Raw genomic sequence first — 19,645 nt, 5'->3', positions numbered from 1 at the left:
AAAAAACTCGCGTTTGAATCATCAGTGGCAAATTCTTTAAATATGAAAAACGTACTTACAGGCTGTGAGTCAGCATTATTTGTCAGAACACCGGCGTTGTAAGCTACTCTCCCAGAAAAGAGTACTCATCCTCCATAAAATGTGTTGCACATACATGAATATATGGGTTGAACTGTTCTGGAACAGTGTTGTAAATACAACTTAACCACTGATTTCTAGCTGTGTACTCTTTTGGAAGGCCAAACAAAGTAGTTTCGCTTTCACAACGAAACACAGCGTCTCCACAACATGGCGGCGGCAACAACAATACTACAGCGAGAATCAAAGTTACGCCTTCTTTCTTTGCGTGAACATTTGGCTGGTGTTATGCAAATCTTACCACATCGTGACGTAGATATGTGGGGGCGTTTAAATTAGGCGTTTTAGGGGGGCGTGGACGAGTCTTACCTTTTATAAAGAATATCTCTTTGGGTTTGAGACTTTAGTCTTTGCAACTTTATCTATTCACAAACAGCTTGTAACACTCCAAAGAGAACGGAAAACTTGAAATCGCATCATATGACCCCTTTAAACTCATGAACTATGGGGAAGAAACATCTGCCATTACTTTGGTGGAAATGCACCAAAATGAACATTCACAAGATGCAGAACATCATACAAAAAAAAGTATAAAATCACTTCAAAGCAAAGGACAAAATGACACTGGAATGTTACAGTAGAAATTGGAATGGTGAGACAATTCTTCAGACGAGGCCAGGCTCAGCTTTACTGTGTAAAGTCAAGTGGCTTGCAGTTTTAGTGTGGTCCGAGGCTAACCCCACGGAGGCAGTATATATATATATATATACACACACACACACACACACACACTTCACTAGTGACTCTATCTACAGTAACGTGTATTAACAGGACAGCAGATCTAAAGACTGGACACACTACTGGGGTGTAGGAGGCCTGTTTTTCTTTTCCTGCCAGTCTTTCTCTCTCAGACTCAGTTCTGTCTCTGTGAAAGCTGCAGGTCCCCAGTTTGTGATTTTCTGAGGATACTTGGGACCTGAAAAGACAAAACATACAAGATGAATAAGGTATGGATATTAATTCATTCAGCAGACACTTTTATCCAAACATAATCACGAAATTAGAATAATATGAGCATAAGAAATGAATCATTAATTCAGTCAACTGCATTTTTAATGCTGCTGGATGTTCATTCAATAGTAATAATAATAACAATTTGTTGTTATTTTTTATTTAAAAAATGATTTTTGCAGAATGATCATTGCAGAATGATTTTTCAGATTTGGTGTAAATGGGTTCATAGAGATGCATTGTTTCATTTTATTAGATTTTATTATGAATTATGTAAATAAAGCATAATCTATAAATGGCAGTCATTTGTGAAAAGATTAGATGCTGGTAAATAAATGTTAAATAAAAGTGCTTAAAAAAATAAAACTTTGCATTCTTAAAAATAATTAAAGAGTAGAGAGGAGTAGGTCACCTGGCTGAATGAGCCGTATGAGTCCTTCATGATGAGCCACCTTGTCCTTCCAGCTCTTTGTGTTATTAGCAGCATCTGCTAGTTTCTTCATCACCTCCTGTTCACATAAAACATCCAATCTCACCATCAGAGGTAGCGATATACAAGACTGCGCACATTGCTCTATTCAGCCACTAGATGGCAATCTATACCGAGCAACAAAGATCTCAACTATACTCCAGCTGTTATTCTAGCGTCTTACCTCATATTGCTCCAGTGCACCCCATCTGTCAGCCTCCAGCTGCTGCAGCTGCTGCATGGCAGACTGCAAAGCGCTCTCCTTCGCCAGCCGCTCTCGTTCCAGCTCCTGTTTCTCCGCCTGTGTCTGGGAAATGGTCTGCTGTTGATACAGGTGTATCTGCTCCAGCTCTGCACGCTTGGATACCTCCTCCTCCAGCAGCCTGCAGCAGACACAGATGCACATGCTCACATTTAAAAAACATTGTCAAATGATATGACATTTTCTTTTTTACAAGCTTTTTAGATCTTTATTAGACAGGCAGTAGAGAGACAGACAGAAAAGTAGCAGAAGGAAATGTCGCAAGCTCTTGTGTTACAGTAGGTGCCTCAAAAAAATCCTAAATTGTCACTGTGTGGATGAGCTAGTAGCACAAGTACCAAGGTTATGCAATGTGAAATAAATTTAAGATACTTTTTACCTTGTATAAATTCACAGGGGACCTAAAATAAACTGTATAAAGCAAATACATCTACATAAAAATGTGTGTGTGTGTGTGTATATATTTAATTATTGTATTTTTTTAAACCGTGGCTGAATGGCATTTGCGAGCCAATAGAAGCCATATAAAGTGGAATTTACATGCTGGTAATAGAGCTGATTGTGCCATTTTGTGTGAGTTTGGGTAAAGTGATGAGCTGGCGATGGGTCAGCACAAGTACAGGAAGAGAGCTGGGTTTCGTGGGGTGAGACAGGGAATAGGAACTGCAGACTTGAGCAGACATCTTAGACATCCTCATGTGTTTGTGACGCTACTCGAATTTCCCACCTTACAAGGAAATGGACAGCCTTTTGTCGGTTGCCACGTTCCAGGTGTCACATGACCTTACTTGGAAAGTTTTGTTGTGCCGTAACTGTGTGGGTCATGATCATTACAGACAGCATCACCTTGTTAACACATTCAGTTTAACAATTCACGTGCATTTAAAGGCTTTTTAATGGCTGAATATTAGCATAATATATCAGTGGCGTTCCATCCATATAAACTGCGAATTCTCCGCATACCCAGGCCATCTGAGAGAGTGATTTCACAGGCTAATTAATATAAACATGATTATAAGTTGATCCCTTGTCATTTGAGATGTACGGAAGTTCTAAGCGGCCATGCATTCTTTGTTTTTTCCTTCTTGTTTTCTCGTTATAACGACTTATTTTCTCGTTATATCGACATAACGAGAGTTGTTTTCTCGTTATAACGACTTAATTTTCTCGTTATATCGACATAACGAGAGTTGTTTTCTCGTTATAACGACTTAATTTTCTCGTTATATCGACATAACGAGAGTTGTTTTCTCGTTATAATGACCTCGTTATGTCGATATAACGAGAAAATTAAGTCGTTATAACGAGAAAACAACTCTCGTTATGTCGATATAACGAGAAAATTAAGTCGTTATAACGAGAAAACAACTCTCGTTATGTCGATATAACGAGAAAATTAAGTCGTTATAACGAGAAAACAACTCTCGTTATGTCGATATAACGAGAAAATTAAGTCGTTATAACGAGAAAACAACTCTCGTTATGTCGATATAACGAGAAAATTAAGTCGTTATAACGAGAAAACAACTCTCGTTATGTCGATATAACGAGAAAATTAAGTCGTTATAACGAGAAAACAACTCTCGTTATGTCGATATAACGAGAAAATTAAGTCGTTATAACGAGAAAACAACTCTCGTTATGTCGATATAACGAGAAAATTAAGTCGTTATAACGAGAAAACAACTCTCGTTATGTCGATATAACGAGAAAATTAAGTCGTTATAACGAGAAAACAACTCTCGTTATGTCGATATAATGAGAAAATTAAGTCGTTATAACGAGAAAACAACTCTCGTTATGTCGATATAACGAGAAAATTAAGTCGTTATAACGAGAAAACAACTCTCGTTATGTCGATATAACGAGAAAATTAAGTCGTTATAACGAGAAAACAACTCTCGTTATGTCGATATAACGAGAAAATTAAGTCGTTATAACGAGAAAACAACTCTCGTTATGTCGATATAACGAGAAAATTAAGTCGTTATAACGAGAAAACAACTCTCGTTATGTCGATATAACGAGAAAATTAAGTGGTTATAACGAGAAAACAACTCTCGTTATGTCGATATAACGAGAAAATTAAGTGGTTATAACGAGAAAACAACTCTCGTTATGTCGATATAACGAGAAAATTAAGTGGTTATAACGAGAAAACAACTCTCGTTATGTCGATATAACGAGAAAATTAAGTGGTTATAACGAGAAAACAACTCTCGTTATGTCGATATAACGAGAAAATTAAGTCGTTATAACGAGAAAACAACTCTCGTTATGTCGATATAACGAGAAAATTAAGTCGTTATAACGAGAAAACAACTCTCGTTATGTCGATATAACGAGAAAATTAAGTCGTTATAACGAGAAAACAACTCTCGTTATGTCGATATAACGAGAAAATTAAGTCGTTATAACGAGAAAACAACTCTCGTTATGTCGATATAACGAGAAAACAAGAAGGGAAAAAAATAATAATGCATGGCCGCTTAGAACTTCCGTAGAGATGTAACTTAAAGCTTAATAAAGTGTTGGGAATAAGTACGTAAAATTATTTATTTGACAAACAACGGTAATTTTCTGTGAATCTACATCAGTTATGGAAGCTTCCAGGCAAGCGGATTCACAGCAGCTTTAGCGCCTCCGCTCTGTTGCTGTGACTCGTCATGATTGTTGCACGTTTGCGCAGTAGCCCCTCACTGCAGAACACTAGATCCAGGGGGTGTGGTTGGATCCACATCTAGGGGGTGGAGATTGGTAGGTTTAGGGGTGGAGACGGGTAGGTTTAGGTATATGTAAGGTGGGAAGAGTTGGATCTGGATCTAACCACGCCCCCTGGATCTTGTGTTCTGCAGTGAGGAATATCTCGGTTTGCTGGCATGCGGCTGATTTCATGCACGAGGTAAGCTGTCCACGAAGCGCTCGCCCAAGCAGAAAAATACGTCGTTGCTGTCAGTTCTCGATTACCGAAAACCACATTGTGTTTGATGCAAAAATAATTTGACTAAATCAAATGAAAAAAACATTGTAACTGTATATTTTCATGCGTACTCAAGCAAAGCAAATTTTGAAAGTCCACTAAAAAAAACATATCATACATTTTTGGTCATAGACGATGTTGAAGATAAATAAAAAATGTGGTAAATAAAAAAAAATAATGTATATAAAAATGTACATAGCAAACATCAGGAAAAAGGAGGAAACTATTTGAACAGTCAGAAGATTTTCTTTTTAGGCTACCTTTGTTTTCCGTATGCTTGTGTCGCTTACACATATATACAGTATCTCACATAAGTGAGTACACCCCTCACATTTTTGTAAATATTTTATTATATCTTTTCATGTGATAACACTGAAGAAATGACACTTTGCTACAATGTAAAGTAGTGAGTGAACAGCTTTAAGTGTGTAAATTTGCTGTCCCCTCAAAATAACTCAACACACAGCCATTAATGTCTAAACCGGTGGCCACAAAAGTGAGTAGTTAAGGCAGTGCTGGAAAATAATGGTGGCCACACAAAATATTGACACTTTGGGCCCAATTTGGACATTTTCACTTAGGGGTGTACTCACTTTTGTGGCCAGCGGTTTAGACATTAATGGCTGTGTGTTGAGTTATTTTGAGGGGACAGCAAATTTACACTGTTATACAAGCTGTACACTCACTACTTTACATTGTAGCAAAGTGTCATTTCTTCAGTGTTGTCACATGAAAATATATAATAAAATATTTACAAAAATGTGAGGGGTGTACTCACTTCTGTGAGATACTGTATATATATATATATATATATATGACAGTTTAACAGCAGAGCACATGCTTCCGTTACTAATTCAAAAACGTCACTTTAGAACTGTTGGGTGCGTCTTACAAGCTGTTGTTGAAAGTAAAAATAACCTTTACTGCAGGCTCACTCATTAAAACAGTAAAAACCGTCTAATTTTGGAACAATGTAACTAATCACCATCACGAACACGCACCATTTCTCAATACTAAATACTGTAGTTAAATACTACTATTATTTATATAAAATGTTATTTATTGAATAATAATAATAATAATAATAAATAAACAACAGCCATCATAAAATGCATAGAAGCATGCATAGAAGATCTAGTGAGCCAACAACAAATACATTGTCATATCCATTAACATGCTAAAACCATTCAGAGAGTTGTCATGATTTAAATATATTTACGTGGCCTGTAGTTTTCTGACAGTTTCCTCGTCTTGTCTGGCCTGTCTTTCTTCCTCCAGTGCTTCTTCTAAACGGTGGTACATGTTCTCCAGCTCTTTTACGCGCTGCAGGTACTGCTCTAACTCACTGGACTTTTGAGCCACCTGTTCCTCCATTTGCTGCCGCACCTAAAACACGCGTACAATTATATAATATTTTTTTACTTTCTTTATTCTGCAAAACACAAAAGAAGATATTTAAAAGAATGTTTCAGCTTCCAAAAGAATATTGGACCCCATTAACTTTCATTGGACACAGAAAAAATCTAAATATCTTTGTGTTCCACAGAAGAGAGTAAAGTTAGGTCTGGAACAACATTAGACTGATTAATTATGACAAATAATTGGTGGATGCTGCACACTGGTGGTGGATGAGGAGATACCCCCTGGCAATGTAAAGTGCCTAGAAAAGCGCTATATAAATGTAATGAATTATTATTATTAAATTTCATTTTTAAGTAACTATCCCTTTAAAAAATATATCAGTGCAGACTGCTTGGTTTTATGTGACACTGTGTTCGAATTTTGTGCTTCCATGTTTCCAGTTATAACGTAGAAAGCAGAACTTATGCTGTAGCATACTTCCTGTAATATTCCAAATATGGACCTGTGGAGCTGAAGTAATCCAGCACCTCATTGGTCTGCATAACCTCTCTAGGTAAATGATATCAAAGGGCATAGAAGAGTCAGTGCTAAAAGCCATGTTAACAATATGCTAGCCAAACAGTCACCAACCAAGTTTAAAGAGCAAGCTACTACCATTTTCTCTTTCTCCATTTCCACCCGGTAAAGATCCTGCAGCTCGCTCTGGGTCTGCAGACGTCTGCGTTCTTCTTCTGCTGCATTGGCTGCGGCCTCCTCCAGTTTCTGTGCAACACAAAGACACTCTTCATTTGTAAAGAAATCAGATACATATCATGTTGAACTGGATTTAAAGAGCTGGCTATAAATGGAGGAAACAAGCCCCATTGGGTCATAATACCACTACCCAGAATGCAAGTGTTTAAACCATCTAGATTACAGCCAATAAAACTTCATATGCAAACTTCAACACAGCAGGGGCCTTTCCAAACACAAAAAAACACTACTAAACCTGACACATCCGTCACACCCATAAACCTTTTACACAGTGCGTAAAAAAAATGTTTTTTAAAAATCACACTTTGTCTATATGTGATACATTATTTCCTTTTAACACAACAGGTTTTAATTATAAACCACATGATGTTTAAGTTAAATACAAATGAACGACAACAGTATCCTCCGTTAACACAGCTGACCACAATCTCACCCCTCAATCACTTTCTGTATGGTTGTGGTCAGATGGCAGGTCAGTGTGAGATCCCAGCTGGCCGTGCTGAGTGACAGGGCAGGTATTGTTTCAGTATGAACTCCTCAGAGTTTGGAACGGCCCTCTCTAGCTCTCTCCCCAGGCACCAATTGTCCTGCTATGTATTAGAGGACGGGGGAGAGGCACTGACACATCAATGCTGGACTGTTCTCCATGCAGACAACAGTTCAGACACAATTAGATCAGACAATGAGAACTTGTCATCAGCGTAAATCAAATGATTGTTCCCAGTTAACACTATATGTACTGTGTCAGACGGGTTTTCTATCAGAGAATATTGTGTTTTGTGTAATTTACTGTAATCAGCTGTCAGCTGTTAGACTTAGCAGTTTATTTGTGGTTTTTATGGCCTACTCTTTTAAATGGTCAAAGATTCAAGTCTTTTAATTATTGTTTTATATTTTTATGCCAATATTTTATGCTTATAAATGGTTTTCAGACATTTTTGTTGCTTTTCCTGAACTATTCAGTCCAATTCATCCAATTAAATTTCAATTTGTACAGAAATTCACACAAGTTTTTAATCTATTTTAACACTGATATTTTTTTAAACATTTAAAAAATAAGACAATGAAACACAAATTTAGTCAAGCATATTTTTGTTTTATCTGAATGATTTTAACTTGTTTATTATAGCATATAGCTATAAACAGATATCTAGTCAAAGAATCAAGTCTTAATTTCTGGTTTATGTTTGTACGTCAAAATGTAATGTAGTATTAAAGTCTATAAATGCAGGCATAGTAATATATAAAACACTGTTTAAATGTGTTTTTGATTTGTCTGAATTTATAGACCAAAAATAAAACAATAATTAATACTTGATTGCTCGACTAAATATGTTTAAATGTGTTTTTATATTTATATAAACCACATTTAAGTAATTAAACATGTTTAATGTTTTTTATGTATATATAATGTTTTAAACATTAAAATTTTTTAATATAAAGTGATGAAAAACGCATTCAGTAAAGTATAAATTTTTTTATTTTTTCAAATTGTTTGTTTTGGTTATTGTTGCATATAGCTAGTTGAAGAAATCAGTCTTAAGTATGGTTTATATTCTATGCCAAACATTTAATTTAAGTCTATACATGAAGAAAAAATGACAGACAAATCCCTTTCCTGCACACTTTGAGTGCTGACCATTAAGATCTCACAAGTCTTTGTAGATTAACCAATGTGCTGAATCTGTAACACAGTCATGCTTATCTTACTGATTTACATCCACTTGCCGATGACAAAACTCATTGGGGATAAGCCTGGCTAAACTCTGATTTATTAAAACACTCAACCGGAAAAGATCATCAGTATAACGAGAAATTAGATGAAAGAAGGTTAAGAAGGGTTAAATGCAAAACCACATTCCTCACCCAGCCCCTAACTCTCACACATACATGCTCAATCCACATCTCGATATAGGGTGTGAAACCACACACTTGAGCTAATCTAATTCCAGCTTCACTACTGGCTGTTTAGGATGAAACAACTTCTGCTGACAGGTTTCTGTAGAGGGCTTGAATAGGGAAGGTGGTACTTGAAATCAAAGATGAGAGTTTCAGTGAAATCAGAATTCATGAATAGCAGAGAGAGATTACAAAGAGCCACCATGGGTTCCTGGGGAAACACTGTTTCTTGAATGGTCAGTGTGGCAACAGACATAGTTCCTGTTTTACTCATTAAACTGCAGAGCAGGGGGTATGTTTGTAGTTTTGTTCCAATACCAACAGCACTTTATCTTTTCTTTTTAATCGTAAAATGCTGTGTTGCCATTTCCACATGCATGACTAAATACTAGTCTTTCAAGTCCAAAAAGTCCAACAATCTGCATTTCCTGACATGGAGACATCTTGAATGGATTGTTTTTTCATCACCAAATAACAGCCATATTCTGTATATTAAAACGTAGAAGGAACAATGTGACAAACCATCCAATTTCCAGTAAAGGTACTGGGAGAGACATGTTTGTGTAGAGCTGCACGATTAATCGCATGTTTCACAATATCGTGTTCATAATCGTAGGCGATTCATCTGCGATTATGAACGAGATATTGCGTAGCTTGTCAGTGAACAATGGCTCTGTGTAGTAAATGCCACTCCATCTGAACGCACGTGATGGAAATTTACTACTAATCACAGAACCGGCTTTACTGACAAGATGTGCATGGCAATCACATTTGATTAATCGTGCAGCCCTATGTTTATGTGAGTTGCTAGAAACATAGGGCGATTGGAAGCTCAGCAGCTGTTGTTGTAGAACATTACAGACCTTCCTCATGGCCTCCAGCTCGCTCTGTTTGTTTTCATTGGCCGTCTGCAGCTCTTTCATCCTCAGCTCCAGTTCTTCCTGCTCAGCCTGTTGTTTCTGTCGTAACTCTCGTCGTTTCTGCCGTGCCTCGTGGTGTGGAGCTGGATGTCCCACCTTCAGGAGTGTGATACAAGTCTGAATACCTGAGTGGGCATAAAGGATAGAAGTTATATAATTTAATATGAACATAATGCAATACATGCAGTATATATACAGTGCTAAACACTGGGTAAAAAATTCTAATTCAAATAGAAAATGGTTAATTTAAATAATTATATTATGCATAAGAGACTTAAAATTTGTATCGCCGGTCATAAATTGACAAATGTTCCTTAATATTTTCAAAAACGTTTAACCACAGTCAAAATTAATATAGAATTGACATCATCAATCCAACTCCAACACAACACATCTGAGTTTCGTGTGGCGCATTCGCACGGGATAAGTGAAGCCTTGTGATTTCACTCGAATTTACAGACTTAACTTCCAGATATGAATGTTTCTTACGTATATGGTAGGTTATTTGCAGGACAAATTTCAGACATGGCCGATTCGCACGGGATTAAGATCACAGACAACCTCCACAATTATTACAAATGACTAAAGGTCACCAGGTAACACTAATCCCATGTGAATAGGGCTTAAGTTCTAGCATTTTTTTTGTGTTAAATTCTATTGTATCATACTGATTGTGCATTTTCATTGTTTTCCTATGCCACACTTTTATTTACAACTTTTTGAAAACTTTATTTATTTATTATAATTTATCTATTGTATTATTATATAGCTCTTGTCTTTTGTTCTGGTGTTTTCTTCTTTGTAATATTGTCCTAAAACTCATTAATAATGTTTAAAAAAATTGATGTAATCAAAATTATGAAATGACAAATGGAAGTTTGCAAATTATTTTAAATGTGTTACATTTGAGTTTTCTTAAAAGTCGCCTTGCTAAAACACTGAATGTGTGCTGGAATTTTTATAAAGAAATTCATGAGCTGGCATAATGTTTGATAATTTTAAGCAATTTAAACATGAACATTTAAATAAAAATGTTTGAATTCATAAAATAAAATTCAATTAAAATGAATAAATGTAAATTCAGAGTGACCAAACATTTGACTGGCAATCTCTATTTTTTTCTGTGAAAGACACAATAGAATGAATCATCGGGATGATTCAAATCTCACCTTGAATCCACTCTTGTTTTTTCTTTTTATCGGAGGCACTGACTTCAAAGCTTTTGTCTGAACACTTGACGTAGAAAAGGCACTTCTTCCCCTCCTTATCAGGTAAGGACTGCACAGGAATGCGTGAGGTCATAACAATAAGAGGAAAAGGAAATGTATCCATGAGAATGAAGTCACCATAAAAATGGCACATTAGTGTTACAGTAAAAACGAAGCTGACACAACATTTAGAATAAATCATTACGGAAAATCTATCTTTGATGAGCCCTTATACCTCAACACAACAGTTTCCATCTAGTAGTATGTCTCCTTTCTTCTCTGTAAGGTCTTCACTGACATAGTATGATATTAAGTTGGGCTTCAACAGGAACCACCGTTCAGTCCAGTTCTTCCTTTTGTGGCCCTTTTTCATCATGTAACCCTGGAACAGGTCAAAGGAACAAGTCACATTGCAGTTCAGTTGACAGTTTCCTGCTAGTGGAGCCAACAAGTGGAAACAAGGGTGAGTCCTGCTCCTCAAATTATCTCTATGAGTCATTCTGTATCACTGCTACAATTGCTAAAAGTCTGGATCCTGCATGCTGACTCACATATAATTTTTTCCTAAGGCCTCGTTAAGGCTAAATGTGCATTTCACGCTATATAAGTATTGCATCTTGTTTAAGCACCAGTTTTCTATGATTTAGTTCATCTGTATCTGATCCTGACTGTGGCTGCACAGCTGGCCTTGGCAGCAATCTCTCTCTCTCATTCATAGTCAAAGCAGAAAACAACACTGATGCCAGTGTACTTTGTTCACACTGCACTGAGTGCACTCAGATCTCCAAAACATACAGACAGGCTGAAGTCAGTCTACTAAAGGTCATTATTAGCAGATGCATATTGCATAGGCTACATGCTGGTTAAGACATTAACATTCCAGGTGTGGCCTACTTTCTTAAACATGAGGAAATAGAATTGTAACAGGTTTGACAACAACCAGCACAATTAAACACAGTGATTATATCAATCCAGATTTGCCTTGTTCATTCAAAAAAAGAACGTCCTGAATGAAGGAGCTGAAAAGAATATACAATTCTGATCATATGTTCACATACTTATTTCTCATTGTTGAACATATTTAATAAAATTATGCTTAAATATCTGATATACACTACCATTCAAAAGTTTGGAAAAAACAAAGCCTGGAAAAATAATGTATTGGTTTCCACAAAAATATTAAGCAGCACAACTATTGCCAACATTGATAATAATAAGAAATATTTCTTGATCACCAGCATATTAGAATGATTTCTGAAGGATCGCGTGACATTGAAGACTGGAATAATGTCTGCTGAAAAATTCAGCTGTCATCACAGAACTAAACTATATTTTAAAATACATGAAAATAATAAATATATTAAATTGTATTCCACTAGGCCTATATAAAGTGTTTATTTACAATCAAACTGTTTCTGCAAAGGGTATGTGAATTTATGAACACAACTGTCTATAATATAATAATAAAATGTACATATGTATGCAGGGTTCAAAATTAACACTTGCCAAATGCCCAATGAGAGGAAAAAATTTACTGTCATGAGGAATATTCTTTTACGCCATCAAAATCACAATACGAGGAAAAAAAGCATTTGTGACAAGTTCCCTCAGAGATTAACACTGGCTCATCACGAGAGAGTCACAACAATATTTTTTGTCAAAAATATGCTAGAAAAAACAGCCTAATAATTTCATTTTTATAAGTACAACATAGTTTGATGGCTGATTAGAAGTATGTATGGCCAGTAGATTTTCTCAATTCGAATGCCACTGGAAGGCATGGCAAAAAAGAACATTTTGGACCCTGTATGTGTATGTGTACTGTATACAGTTTCTATTATACTAGAGCCGTATTCCTCTTACTTGTTTGAGCACATCCAGGATAAGTTCCTGGAACACTTCATTAATGCCCATGGAGAGGGTCTGGCGGTCCATGCCCTTACTGAAGTGTCCCATACCCACCAACTCAATCAGCTCCCACACATTCAGACACTGGTGCTTGCTGCTCAGCTGGAGCTTGTATTCTTCAAACTTTTCCTCAATCCAACTGCCACCCATGGCTTCTGTTAGCTTACGAAGGAAGTACTCTATCTGAGGGTGAGAGCATGAACATATAATCATATCAATCATTTATGGTACCTTTAAATACAAGAAAACTGCACATATTTCCGTGGCCCTAAAACAAATGCATGTTTGTTTTTAGATGCTAGTTATTCTTGTGCAACAACATAGTCAGCATACTCAGAAAAACACATAATGACTGAAGGACTGCTTTGATTTCACTAAGAGTAAGTATAATAACCCTGATATAGTTCCCTCTTTATTAAGCAGAAAGATATCACAGTCACATATAATAACAACAAGCCGACAACTTCCTTTTTAAAAGACTTATCACAATCATAACCAGAATGGAAGAACTAAACAGAAGTTTTTTAAAACAGAAGTACCAAAGAATAAAAAAAAATCGTATTTACATAAAAATATCATGGGAGATTAGAAATGGGAACTACACCATTAATCATGAAAGGAGGTCTGAAAAAGGCCATACTCTTTTTTTACAGGGCTTCCAAAAATCTATGGAAATATAGAGGAATTTTGAATGTGTAATGAATAAAAAGTTTTCTTGAATACCAATTGTTGTTGTTATGCTCTAAAATATGCTGTCGGAATGGAACTGCTATTTGTGTCCAATTACATAATTACATTTAGAAAAATCTTTATCTAGTAATCACAAACTACTGGAAAAGTCACAGAAAATTGTAAAAACAAATCTCTGCTTCTACATTTACTGAATAGTTGCATGTACGTTTTGATCACTTTGCAAATGTTCCTTATTGTAAAATTTTGCTGCAGAATTTGTTGCAAAAATACAGTTATCCTCACCTCCTCTGAGACCATGACCAGTGGATATCTATCCTCAGAGAGGAAGTTGAAAATGCACCAGATCTTAAATGCATCATCATCTGAGATAAGCAGGTGGTTTCTGTTGAGGTTTTTTCTGGCACACAGAGTCCAGCACATCCTGTTAAAATCTATTCGGTCAAAGTTATCCTGGACCTGCAGAAAAAAAAATGTCCTCGTGAAACCTTATGGAACTGAGAAATGCAAAAACAATAGGGAGATGCCAAACAACAATAGAAAAAAAATGAAATGTTAGAAAGGCTCAACACTAATTAAATCTGATATACAGATCAAAATGAACAAAATGTCCTGATTCTGGTTTAACAAGTGCAAAGAAGGCCTGAAACCTATTCAAGGCACACACAACACTGCAAATAAGACGTTTTCCCCCCAGTACTTAACTAGAGTTCCCATGGATACTTTTGGAGCGTTCTGGGCACAGTTTTGCATCCAGTGCCCATCTGACTAGTGCTGAACATTCTGTTGGGAAAACTGCAAAACATTTTAGCAAAGGAAACTTAACCCAAACTTATGTCTTCAAATGGCAAAATTCTAATTGTAAAGTACTAAATGTGTGTTGGACACAATAAGTCAAAAGCTAACGGAAGCTAGTCTACTCTTAACACATATTACAGCCATAAAGCATATAATGCCTCTGAATATTACTGACTGTTGTTTGAAAATGTTGCATGTTTGGTTTTCAGATGTTTTGTGAAATTTATCCTTTCATCTCCAATGGAAAAAAAAATCACATTTCAATCAATTCAACAGAATTCCACATTTTATACAGACATAAGCACTTAAAACGTGCAGAATTCATCTGTGGCTGCAAATGACAACTTAAGCCTATGGCTGGCTTAAATCGAGTTATAATTAATTCACTGCTATGAACTCATACTTTAAAACCAAACCACAAGAAGAAGCTGAACTGCTCGAAAATGAACTTTCATAGCCCAACACTATTTATAGTCCTCCATCTGGTGGAGCAATGTGTGCAACAATCGAGACCAGACAACTCTCATGAAACGGTCACTGTAATCCACCAAGTCAAGCGTTGTCTCGGTTGCAGTGGCGTAAGTATGTTTGTTTTGAAATGGCAGCTCCTCTTTACAAGTATATGTGCCAGATTTCATCCCTCGCTCGCACACGCACCTCCCATCGCGCCCCGGCTTTCTCCGGGAGGCTCACAATAGGGGCCTTGTGGAGACCTGAGTGGCCAGTGGAGCCTCTGTTCTTCTCCAGATGAAGCTGTTCATTTGTATTCAGTGGAGCTCGGGCGCAATCACATTCATAAATAGACTATCACGCCTGTGAATAACTGCTTTATGGTTTCTCTGACTGTGAGGGGCCGTGATGGTGAGAAAGTCTTACGTTTTATGGTAGGAAGTGTTTGGGATGAGCAAGACTTCATGGACTCTGACAGCTAGTCAATGCAATCAGTTCTCGAATTTCTAGCTATAGAGGATCTACATGTATAATCAAATGACACTGAATATTGTGAGCTAGAAGTCACATAAAGTCAACTATTTTTAATATAACAAAGAAGAAAGGGATGAAGTTGTCCATTATCCTACTTTTCACAGATACTTGGAAAATAAATAAATGTACTTAAAATGCTGATTTGAGTATTTGAGTATTTTATTATGCAAGGAGAAAGACACTGCTAAGTAAACTAGCACATTCAGGAAATGAATTGCTTGGGACAATGGTCAATTATACACATTAGTGGTCATTATTCAAACCTATTTAACTGTAAAACGCTGTGATTGACCAATAAGAATCAAGCATTCTACATAGCTGTGTCACTTTGACAATAATGTACACTACATTATGTAGACTACATAGTGTACATTAAATAATGTACACTACTGTTCAAACTTTTAATGTCTTTGAAAAAAGTCTCTTATGCCCATCAAGGCTGTATTTATTTGATCAAAAATAATATGAAATATTATTACAATTTAAAATGACTGCTGCATATTTTAATATATTTTAAAATGTAATTTATTCCAGTGATGGCAAAGCTCAGCATCATTTCTCCACTCTTTAATGTCACATGAACCCTCAGAAGTCATTGTAATATGCTGATTAGCTTTTCAAAAAAATATTTTTAAAACAGATGTTAAATATTTTTATAGATACTGATACAGGATTCTTTGATAAATAAGATGTTTTTTTAACAACATGTACTTTTTAAAATCAAATGAATGCATCATTGCTGAATAAAATAATTTTATTAATAAATATTAATAAATAAATCTCACTGACCTCAAAGACAGTGTATGTTTATTGTCATTTAGGCATGTTATTACCATCATCTAACCATCGTCTCAAGTAAAACCTAGCTGAGAAACGAACACGTTTTCAACCTGATCATACTGTGGTCACAGCATGTCATACTTGAGCATAACCACACTATGTACTAAAAGAAGTGGGCCACAAAGCACTAGCCAGTTTTGATAGCATTGTGTTTGTGGAGTGGGTCTACGTCTTTTGTTCCTCATTTGACATCAGAGCACTTTACAGACAATGCATTCCTGGAATCAAGAGAGCTGAAAGGGTGAGAAAGAAGTGGGGCATAATTTACCCAAAAATCACAATCATACATCATCATAAAACGAGAAGTAAGATGTGTGACTAAGCTGTTAGTGTACCGTCTCAGACAGAAGCCAATGACTAGCATGCATGTGAATGTATAGGTGTAAAACCAAATTAAGCACTTTAACTTGTTTTCTCCCACTGACCACATGTTAAATTGCTTGGCTGAGAGTCAAAGTGGAAGGCAGAAAAAGGGGAAAGGCGGGTCTCTTTGCAACAGGGTGGAGTGTGTGTTTGGTCACTCATACAACTATACAAGTGTGACCAGAGAAAGCTGAAAATACATGGCTAGTGATGTAAATCCCCAAAGTGTGTTAAACACGAGACCTCAGACAAACATAAAATAAGCAAAGGGTATAATTTGCCTTTCCATTGTAGGAATTTTAAGCACTAAAGTTCAACATTGCCTATAATACCTTTCAGCAACAAATTATTTTTTCATATACAGCAGAACTGAATGCTTTGTGGTGTATTGTGAAATCTCTTCCCTCCTTCTGCTTCCTTTTTGCACAAGAAAATGAGAAATTACGAAGAAAGCAGTTCTTCCATGTTACTTTCAACATCATTTATCTTGCAAAAAGAAACAAATCCTCATGCCCGGAAGCCTTTCATTATGTTATCTAACATTTACTTTCAATAGCTCTACAGTAAATGCATCAGTTGTTTTAGTCAAATTGGGGTTAGTTTACCATGAGGATGACAAACTTTCACATGAGAAAATGAACATCCATAAAAGAATTACAGCATTTATAAAAATAAAAAAAAAGTGCAAAGCTCAGCATGTAAAACCACAAGCTGTTTATAAGAAGAATGGCCATCAAAAACATGTTTTCACTCTGTCAATGCAGTCTACATACATTTTATCCAGAGAAAGACTCATATAAATATTAAGTAATACTTCAAATATATTGTCCCAACACAAAGGACACAATCCTCAAAACCTTGACAACTGAAAAGTCCTATTTGGACAATGACAAATGTGCTCACCTTGTCCAGAATGAACCTGTTCAGGTAAGGCATGTATCCCTGATTGGAAACAGGACCTTCATCATCATCTTTAAAGTGCTCCTCTAGAGCTACAGGATCGTGAGGGATCTTCATCACTGTGCACAGGTTATGGGAAAGCACCTGAAAGACACCACTGAGTTTAACCCCAAAACATATCCAATAATAATTCATTAATGTACATTCAAATTGAATAATCATCATCTAAATCAGTACTTAAAGAAGTAGAAGTAGTTCTTTTTAGCAGAATTCATCAAAGCACTCGATCATTTTGTGTGTATTCATTATATTTTTTTGGAAGAACCTGCATACAGATATTACATTACACAACTATTCCTTATATATTCTTATCATCTTTATAACTTAAGAGGTTAGACAACATATTCATTTAATTTGCAAACCAAAACACCATTTCATCTGAATGTATTTAAAGACACATTTTAAACCAATTCAACGTTTTGGGAAGGCTTAGAAAATAAATCAGTACTTAAAGAAGTAGAAGTAGTTCTTTTTAGCAGAATTCATCAAAGCACTCGATCATTTTGTGTGTATTCATTATATTTTTTTGGAAGAACCTGCATACAGATATTACATTACACAACTATTCCTTATATATATTCTTATCATCTTTATAACTTAAGAGGTTAGACAACATATTCATTTAATTTGCAAACCAAAACACCATTTCATCTGAATGTATTTAAAGACACATTTAAAACCAATTCAACGTTTTTGGAAGGCTTAGAAAAAAACTAAAGGTGTGCAGTTATTCAGGCTGCCGTTATATATTATCCAACACCTCATCCGTAACACACTACATACAATAAGACACCAGAAGAAGTTTTGAAGTTTCGAAACTAGTTTGAAATGCTAAAGAAAAAAAAGTCACTTGAAACATTCTTACATTAATTACATTCAGTGCGGCTACTATGTATGATTCACACGTCCTTAAACTCGAAGAATGTCCTGCACTGAGCCACTGAAACAGCGTTTACACTCCAGTGCCCAAACTTAAAAGAACAAGAACGTTAATTCGGTGGCAAAAACAAACCTTCAGCTGTGACTTAGACACTTTCCCACTTTTATCCACATCCAGGGCTGTGAACGCATGCCATATTGCCTTGAGGAGCTCGTCCCTTAGTCCCATTTTCAGAGGTAGTGTCTCTGGGCTACTGACTAGCGTCGCACTTGATGTGAACGGGTTTCTCATGAGGTTTTACAAAAGAGCGGTCACATGACCTTAGAACCAGAACTAACGGCTCGAGCACCACTCAGCGATGAGCGCGTGCTGCTGAAGGACTTGGCTGGAATCTATGACATCATTAGGCATTTATCAGACTGAGCAAGAATTATAAACCTCCCACAACGAAAAGATTGTTACACAATATTCGTGTTTACAAAGGTTTCAGTAACCGCAAAGGTAGATTACAAGTCAAAATGAGTAACGATTGGAAATTGTGTTCGCCGGTGTTGTGCCCATTTTCGAGGTTAACCACAGAAACGGGTTAGTGTCATAATGTGACAGAGGAACGCATTTTTCACCTTACTGTAGATTTAAATCACAAACATCGTTTAAAATACAAGTTAACTGAGGTTGAGGTGGCGGGCTGCGTGAACCATCAAACGACTGGACCCCAAACTGCTGAGCGAAAAAAAGACTCCACCCAGCCCCTCGTTCAAAAATAACACTATTAAAGTTGATATAAAACACACCAGGCGCGTTTAGGTGAAAACAGTTTATTCAAATGAATGTATTTACAGACAAAATGAAGTTGAGGATTAACAAGACCAAAGAATCTAAACAGTACCCTATATCAATGTAGTTGAAGTAACACAAAAGTCAGAATTATACATTATTAACTAAGGACATCAGATGAACTGGACAAAGATTGTTTTAATGCTACAAACAGGGTTGGAGATTTGAAAGGCATATGTACATTTAAATCATCATTTGCTTCCAGTTAAGCATGGTTTGTCACATGGTTAAATTCAAGATTTGACAAGATTAGACGGAACAAAAAAAAAAGTCTGGATGTAAAATCTGCCCCCAAAAAAAGGTTACTGGATCTTGATGAGATTATGAAATATTGCTTGTTTGGATGGATACAATTATTTAAAAGTAAAAAAAAAAAAAAAAAACAACCCTAACTGGATACAGACAAACATGAATAGCAGCAGGCTTTCTGTGGCAAGCTCACC

At 36.1% G+C, this 19,645-nt stretch overlaps 1 protein-coding gene across 1 annotated transcript; it reads right to left on the bottom strand.

Moving 5' to 3' along the window:
- Positions 1–512: 512 nt before the first annotated feature.
- LOC107569662 (switch-associated protein 70-like) lies at positions 513–18,781 on the bottom strand. The gene is made up of 12 exons (XM_016255790.1): positions 18,498–18,781; positions 17,429–17,569; positions 13,826–13,999; positions 12,806–13,033; positions 11,178–11,324; positions 10,904–11,012; positions 9,678–9,859; positions 6,817–6,924; positions 6,020–6,186; positions 1,743–1,941; positions 1,502–1,598; positions 513–1,054 (listed from the first exon to the last, which is right to left on the bottom strand). Exons 1-12 carry the CDS (start codon positions 18,654–18,656, stop codon positions 936–938), a joined length of 1,830 nt encoding a protein of 609 aa, XP_016111276.1. The 5' UTR covers positions 18,657–18,781; the 3' UTR covers positions 513–935.
- Positions 18,782–19,645: the final 864 nt, after the last annotated feature.

The sequence above is a fragment of the Sinocyclocheilus grahami genome, unplaced genomic scaffold (assembly GCF_001515645.1).
Source record: "Sinocyclocheilus grahami isolate Dianchi unplaced genomic scaffold, SAMN03320097.WGS_v1.1 scaffold1368.1, whole genome shotgun sequence".
In the NCBI taxonomy this organism is placed as follows: Eukaryota; Metazoa; Chordata; class Actinopteri; order Cypriniformes; family Cyprinidae; genus Sinocyclocheilus; species Sinocyclocheilus grahami.
The sequence above is the reverse complement of the archived record's forward strand: the minus strand, read 5'-3'. Positions and strand labels throughout refer to the sequence as shown.

Coding starts and splice junctions, on each gene's coding strand:
- LOC107569662 (XM_016255790.1), bottom strand. CDS start 18,656: ATGAGAAACCCGTTCACATCAAGTGCGACGCTAGTCAGTAGCCCAGAG. Junction 13,034..13,825: donor TGGTCATGGTCTCAGAGGAG/GTGAGGATAACT, acceptor TCTCACCCTCAG/ATAGAGTACTTCCTTCGTAA. Junction 6,925..9,677: donor AGCTGGAGGCCATGAGGAAG/GTCTGTAATGTT, acceptor TGTGTTGCACAG/AAACTGGAGGAGGCCGCAGC.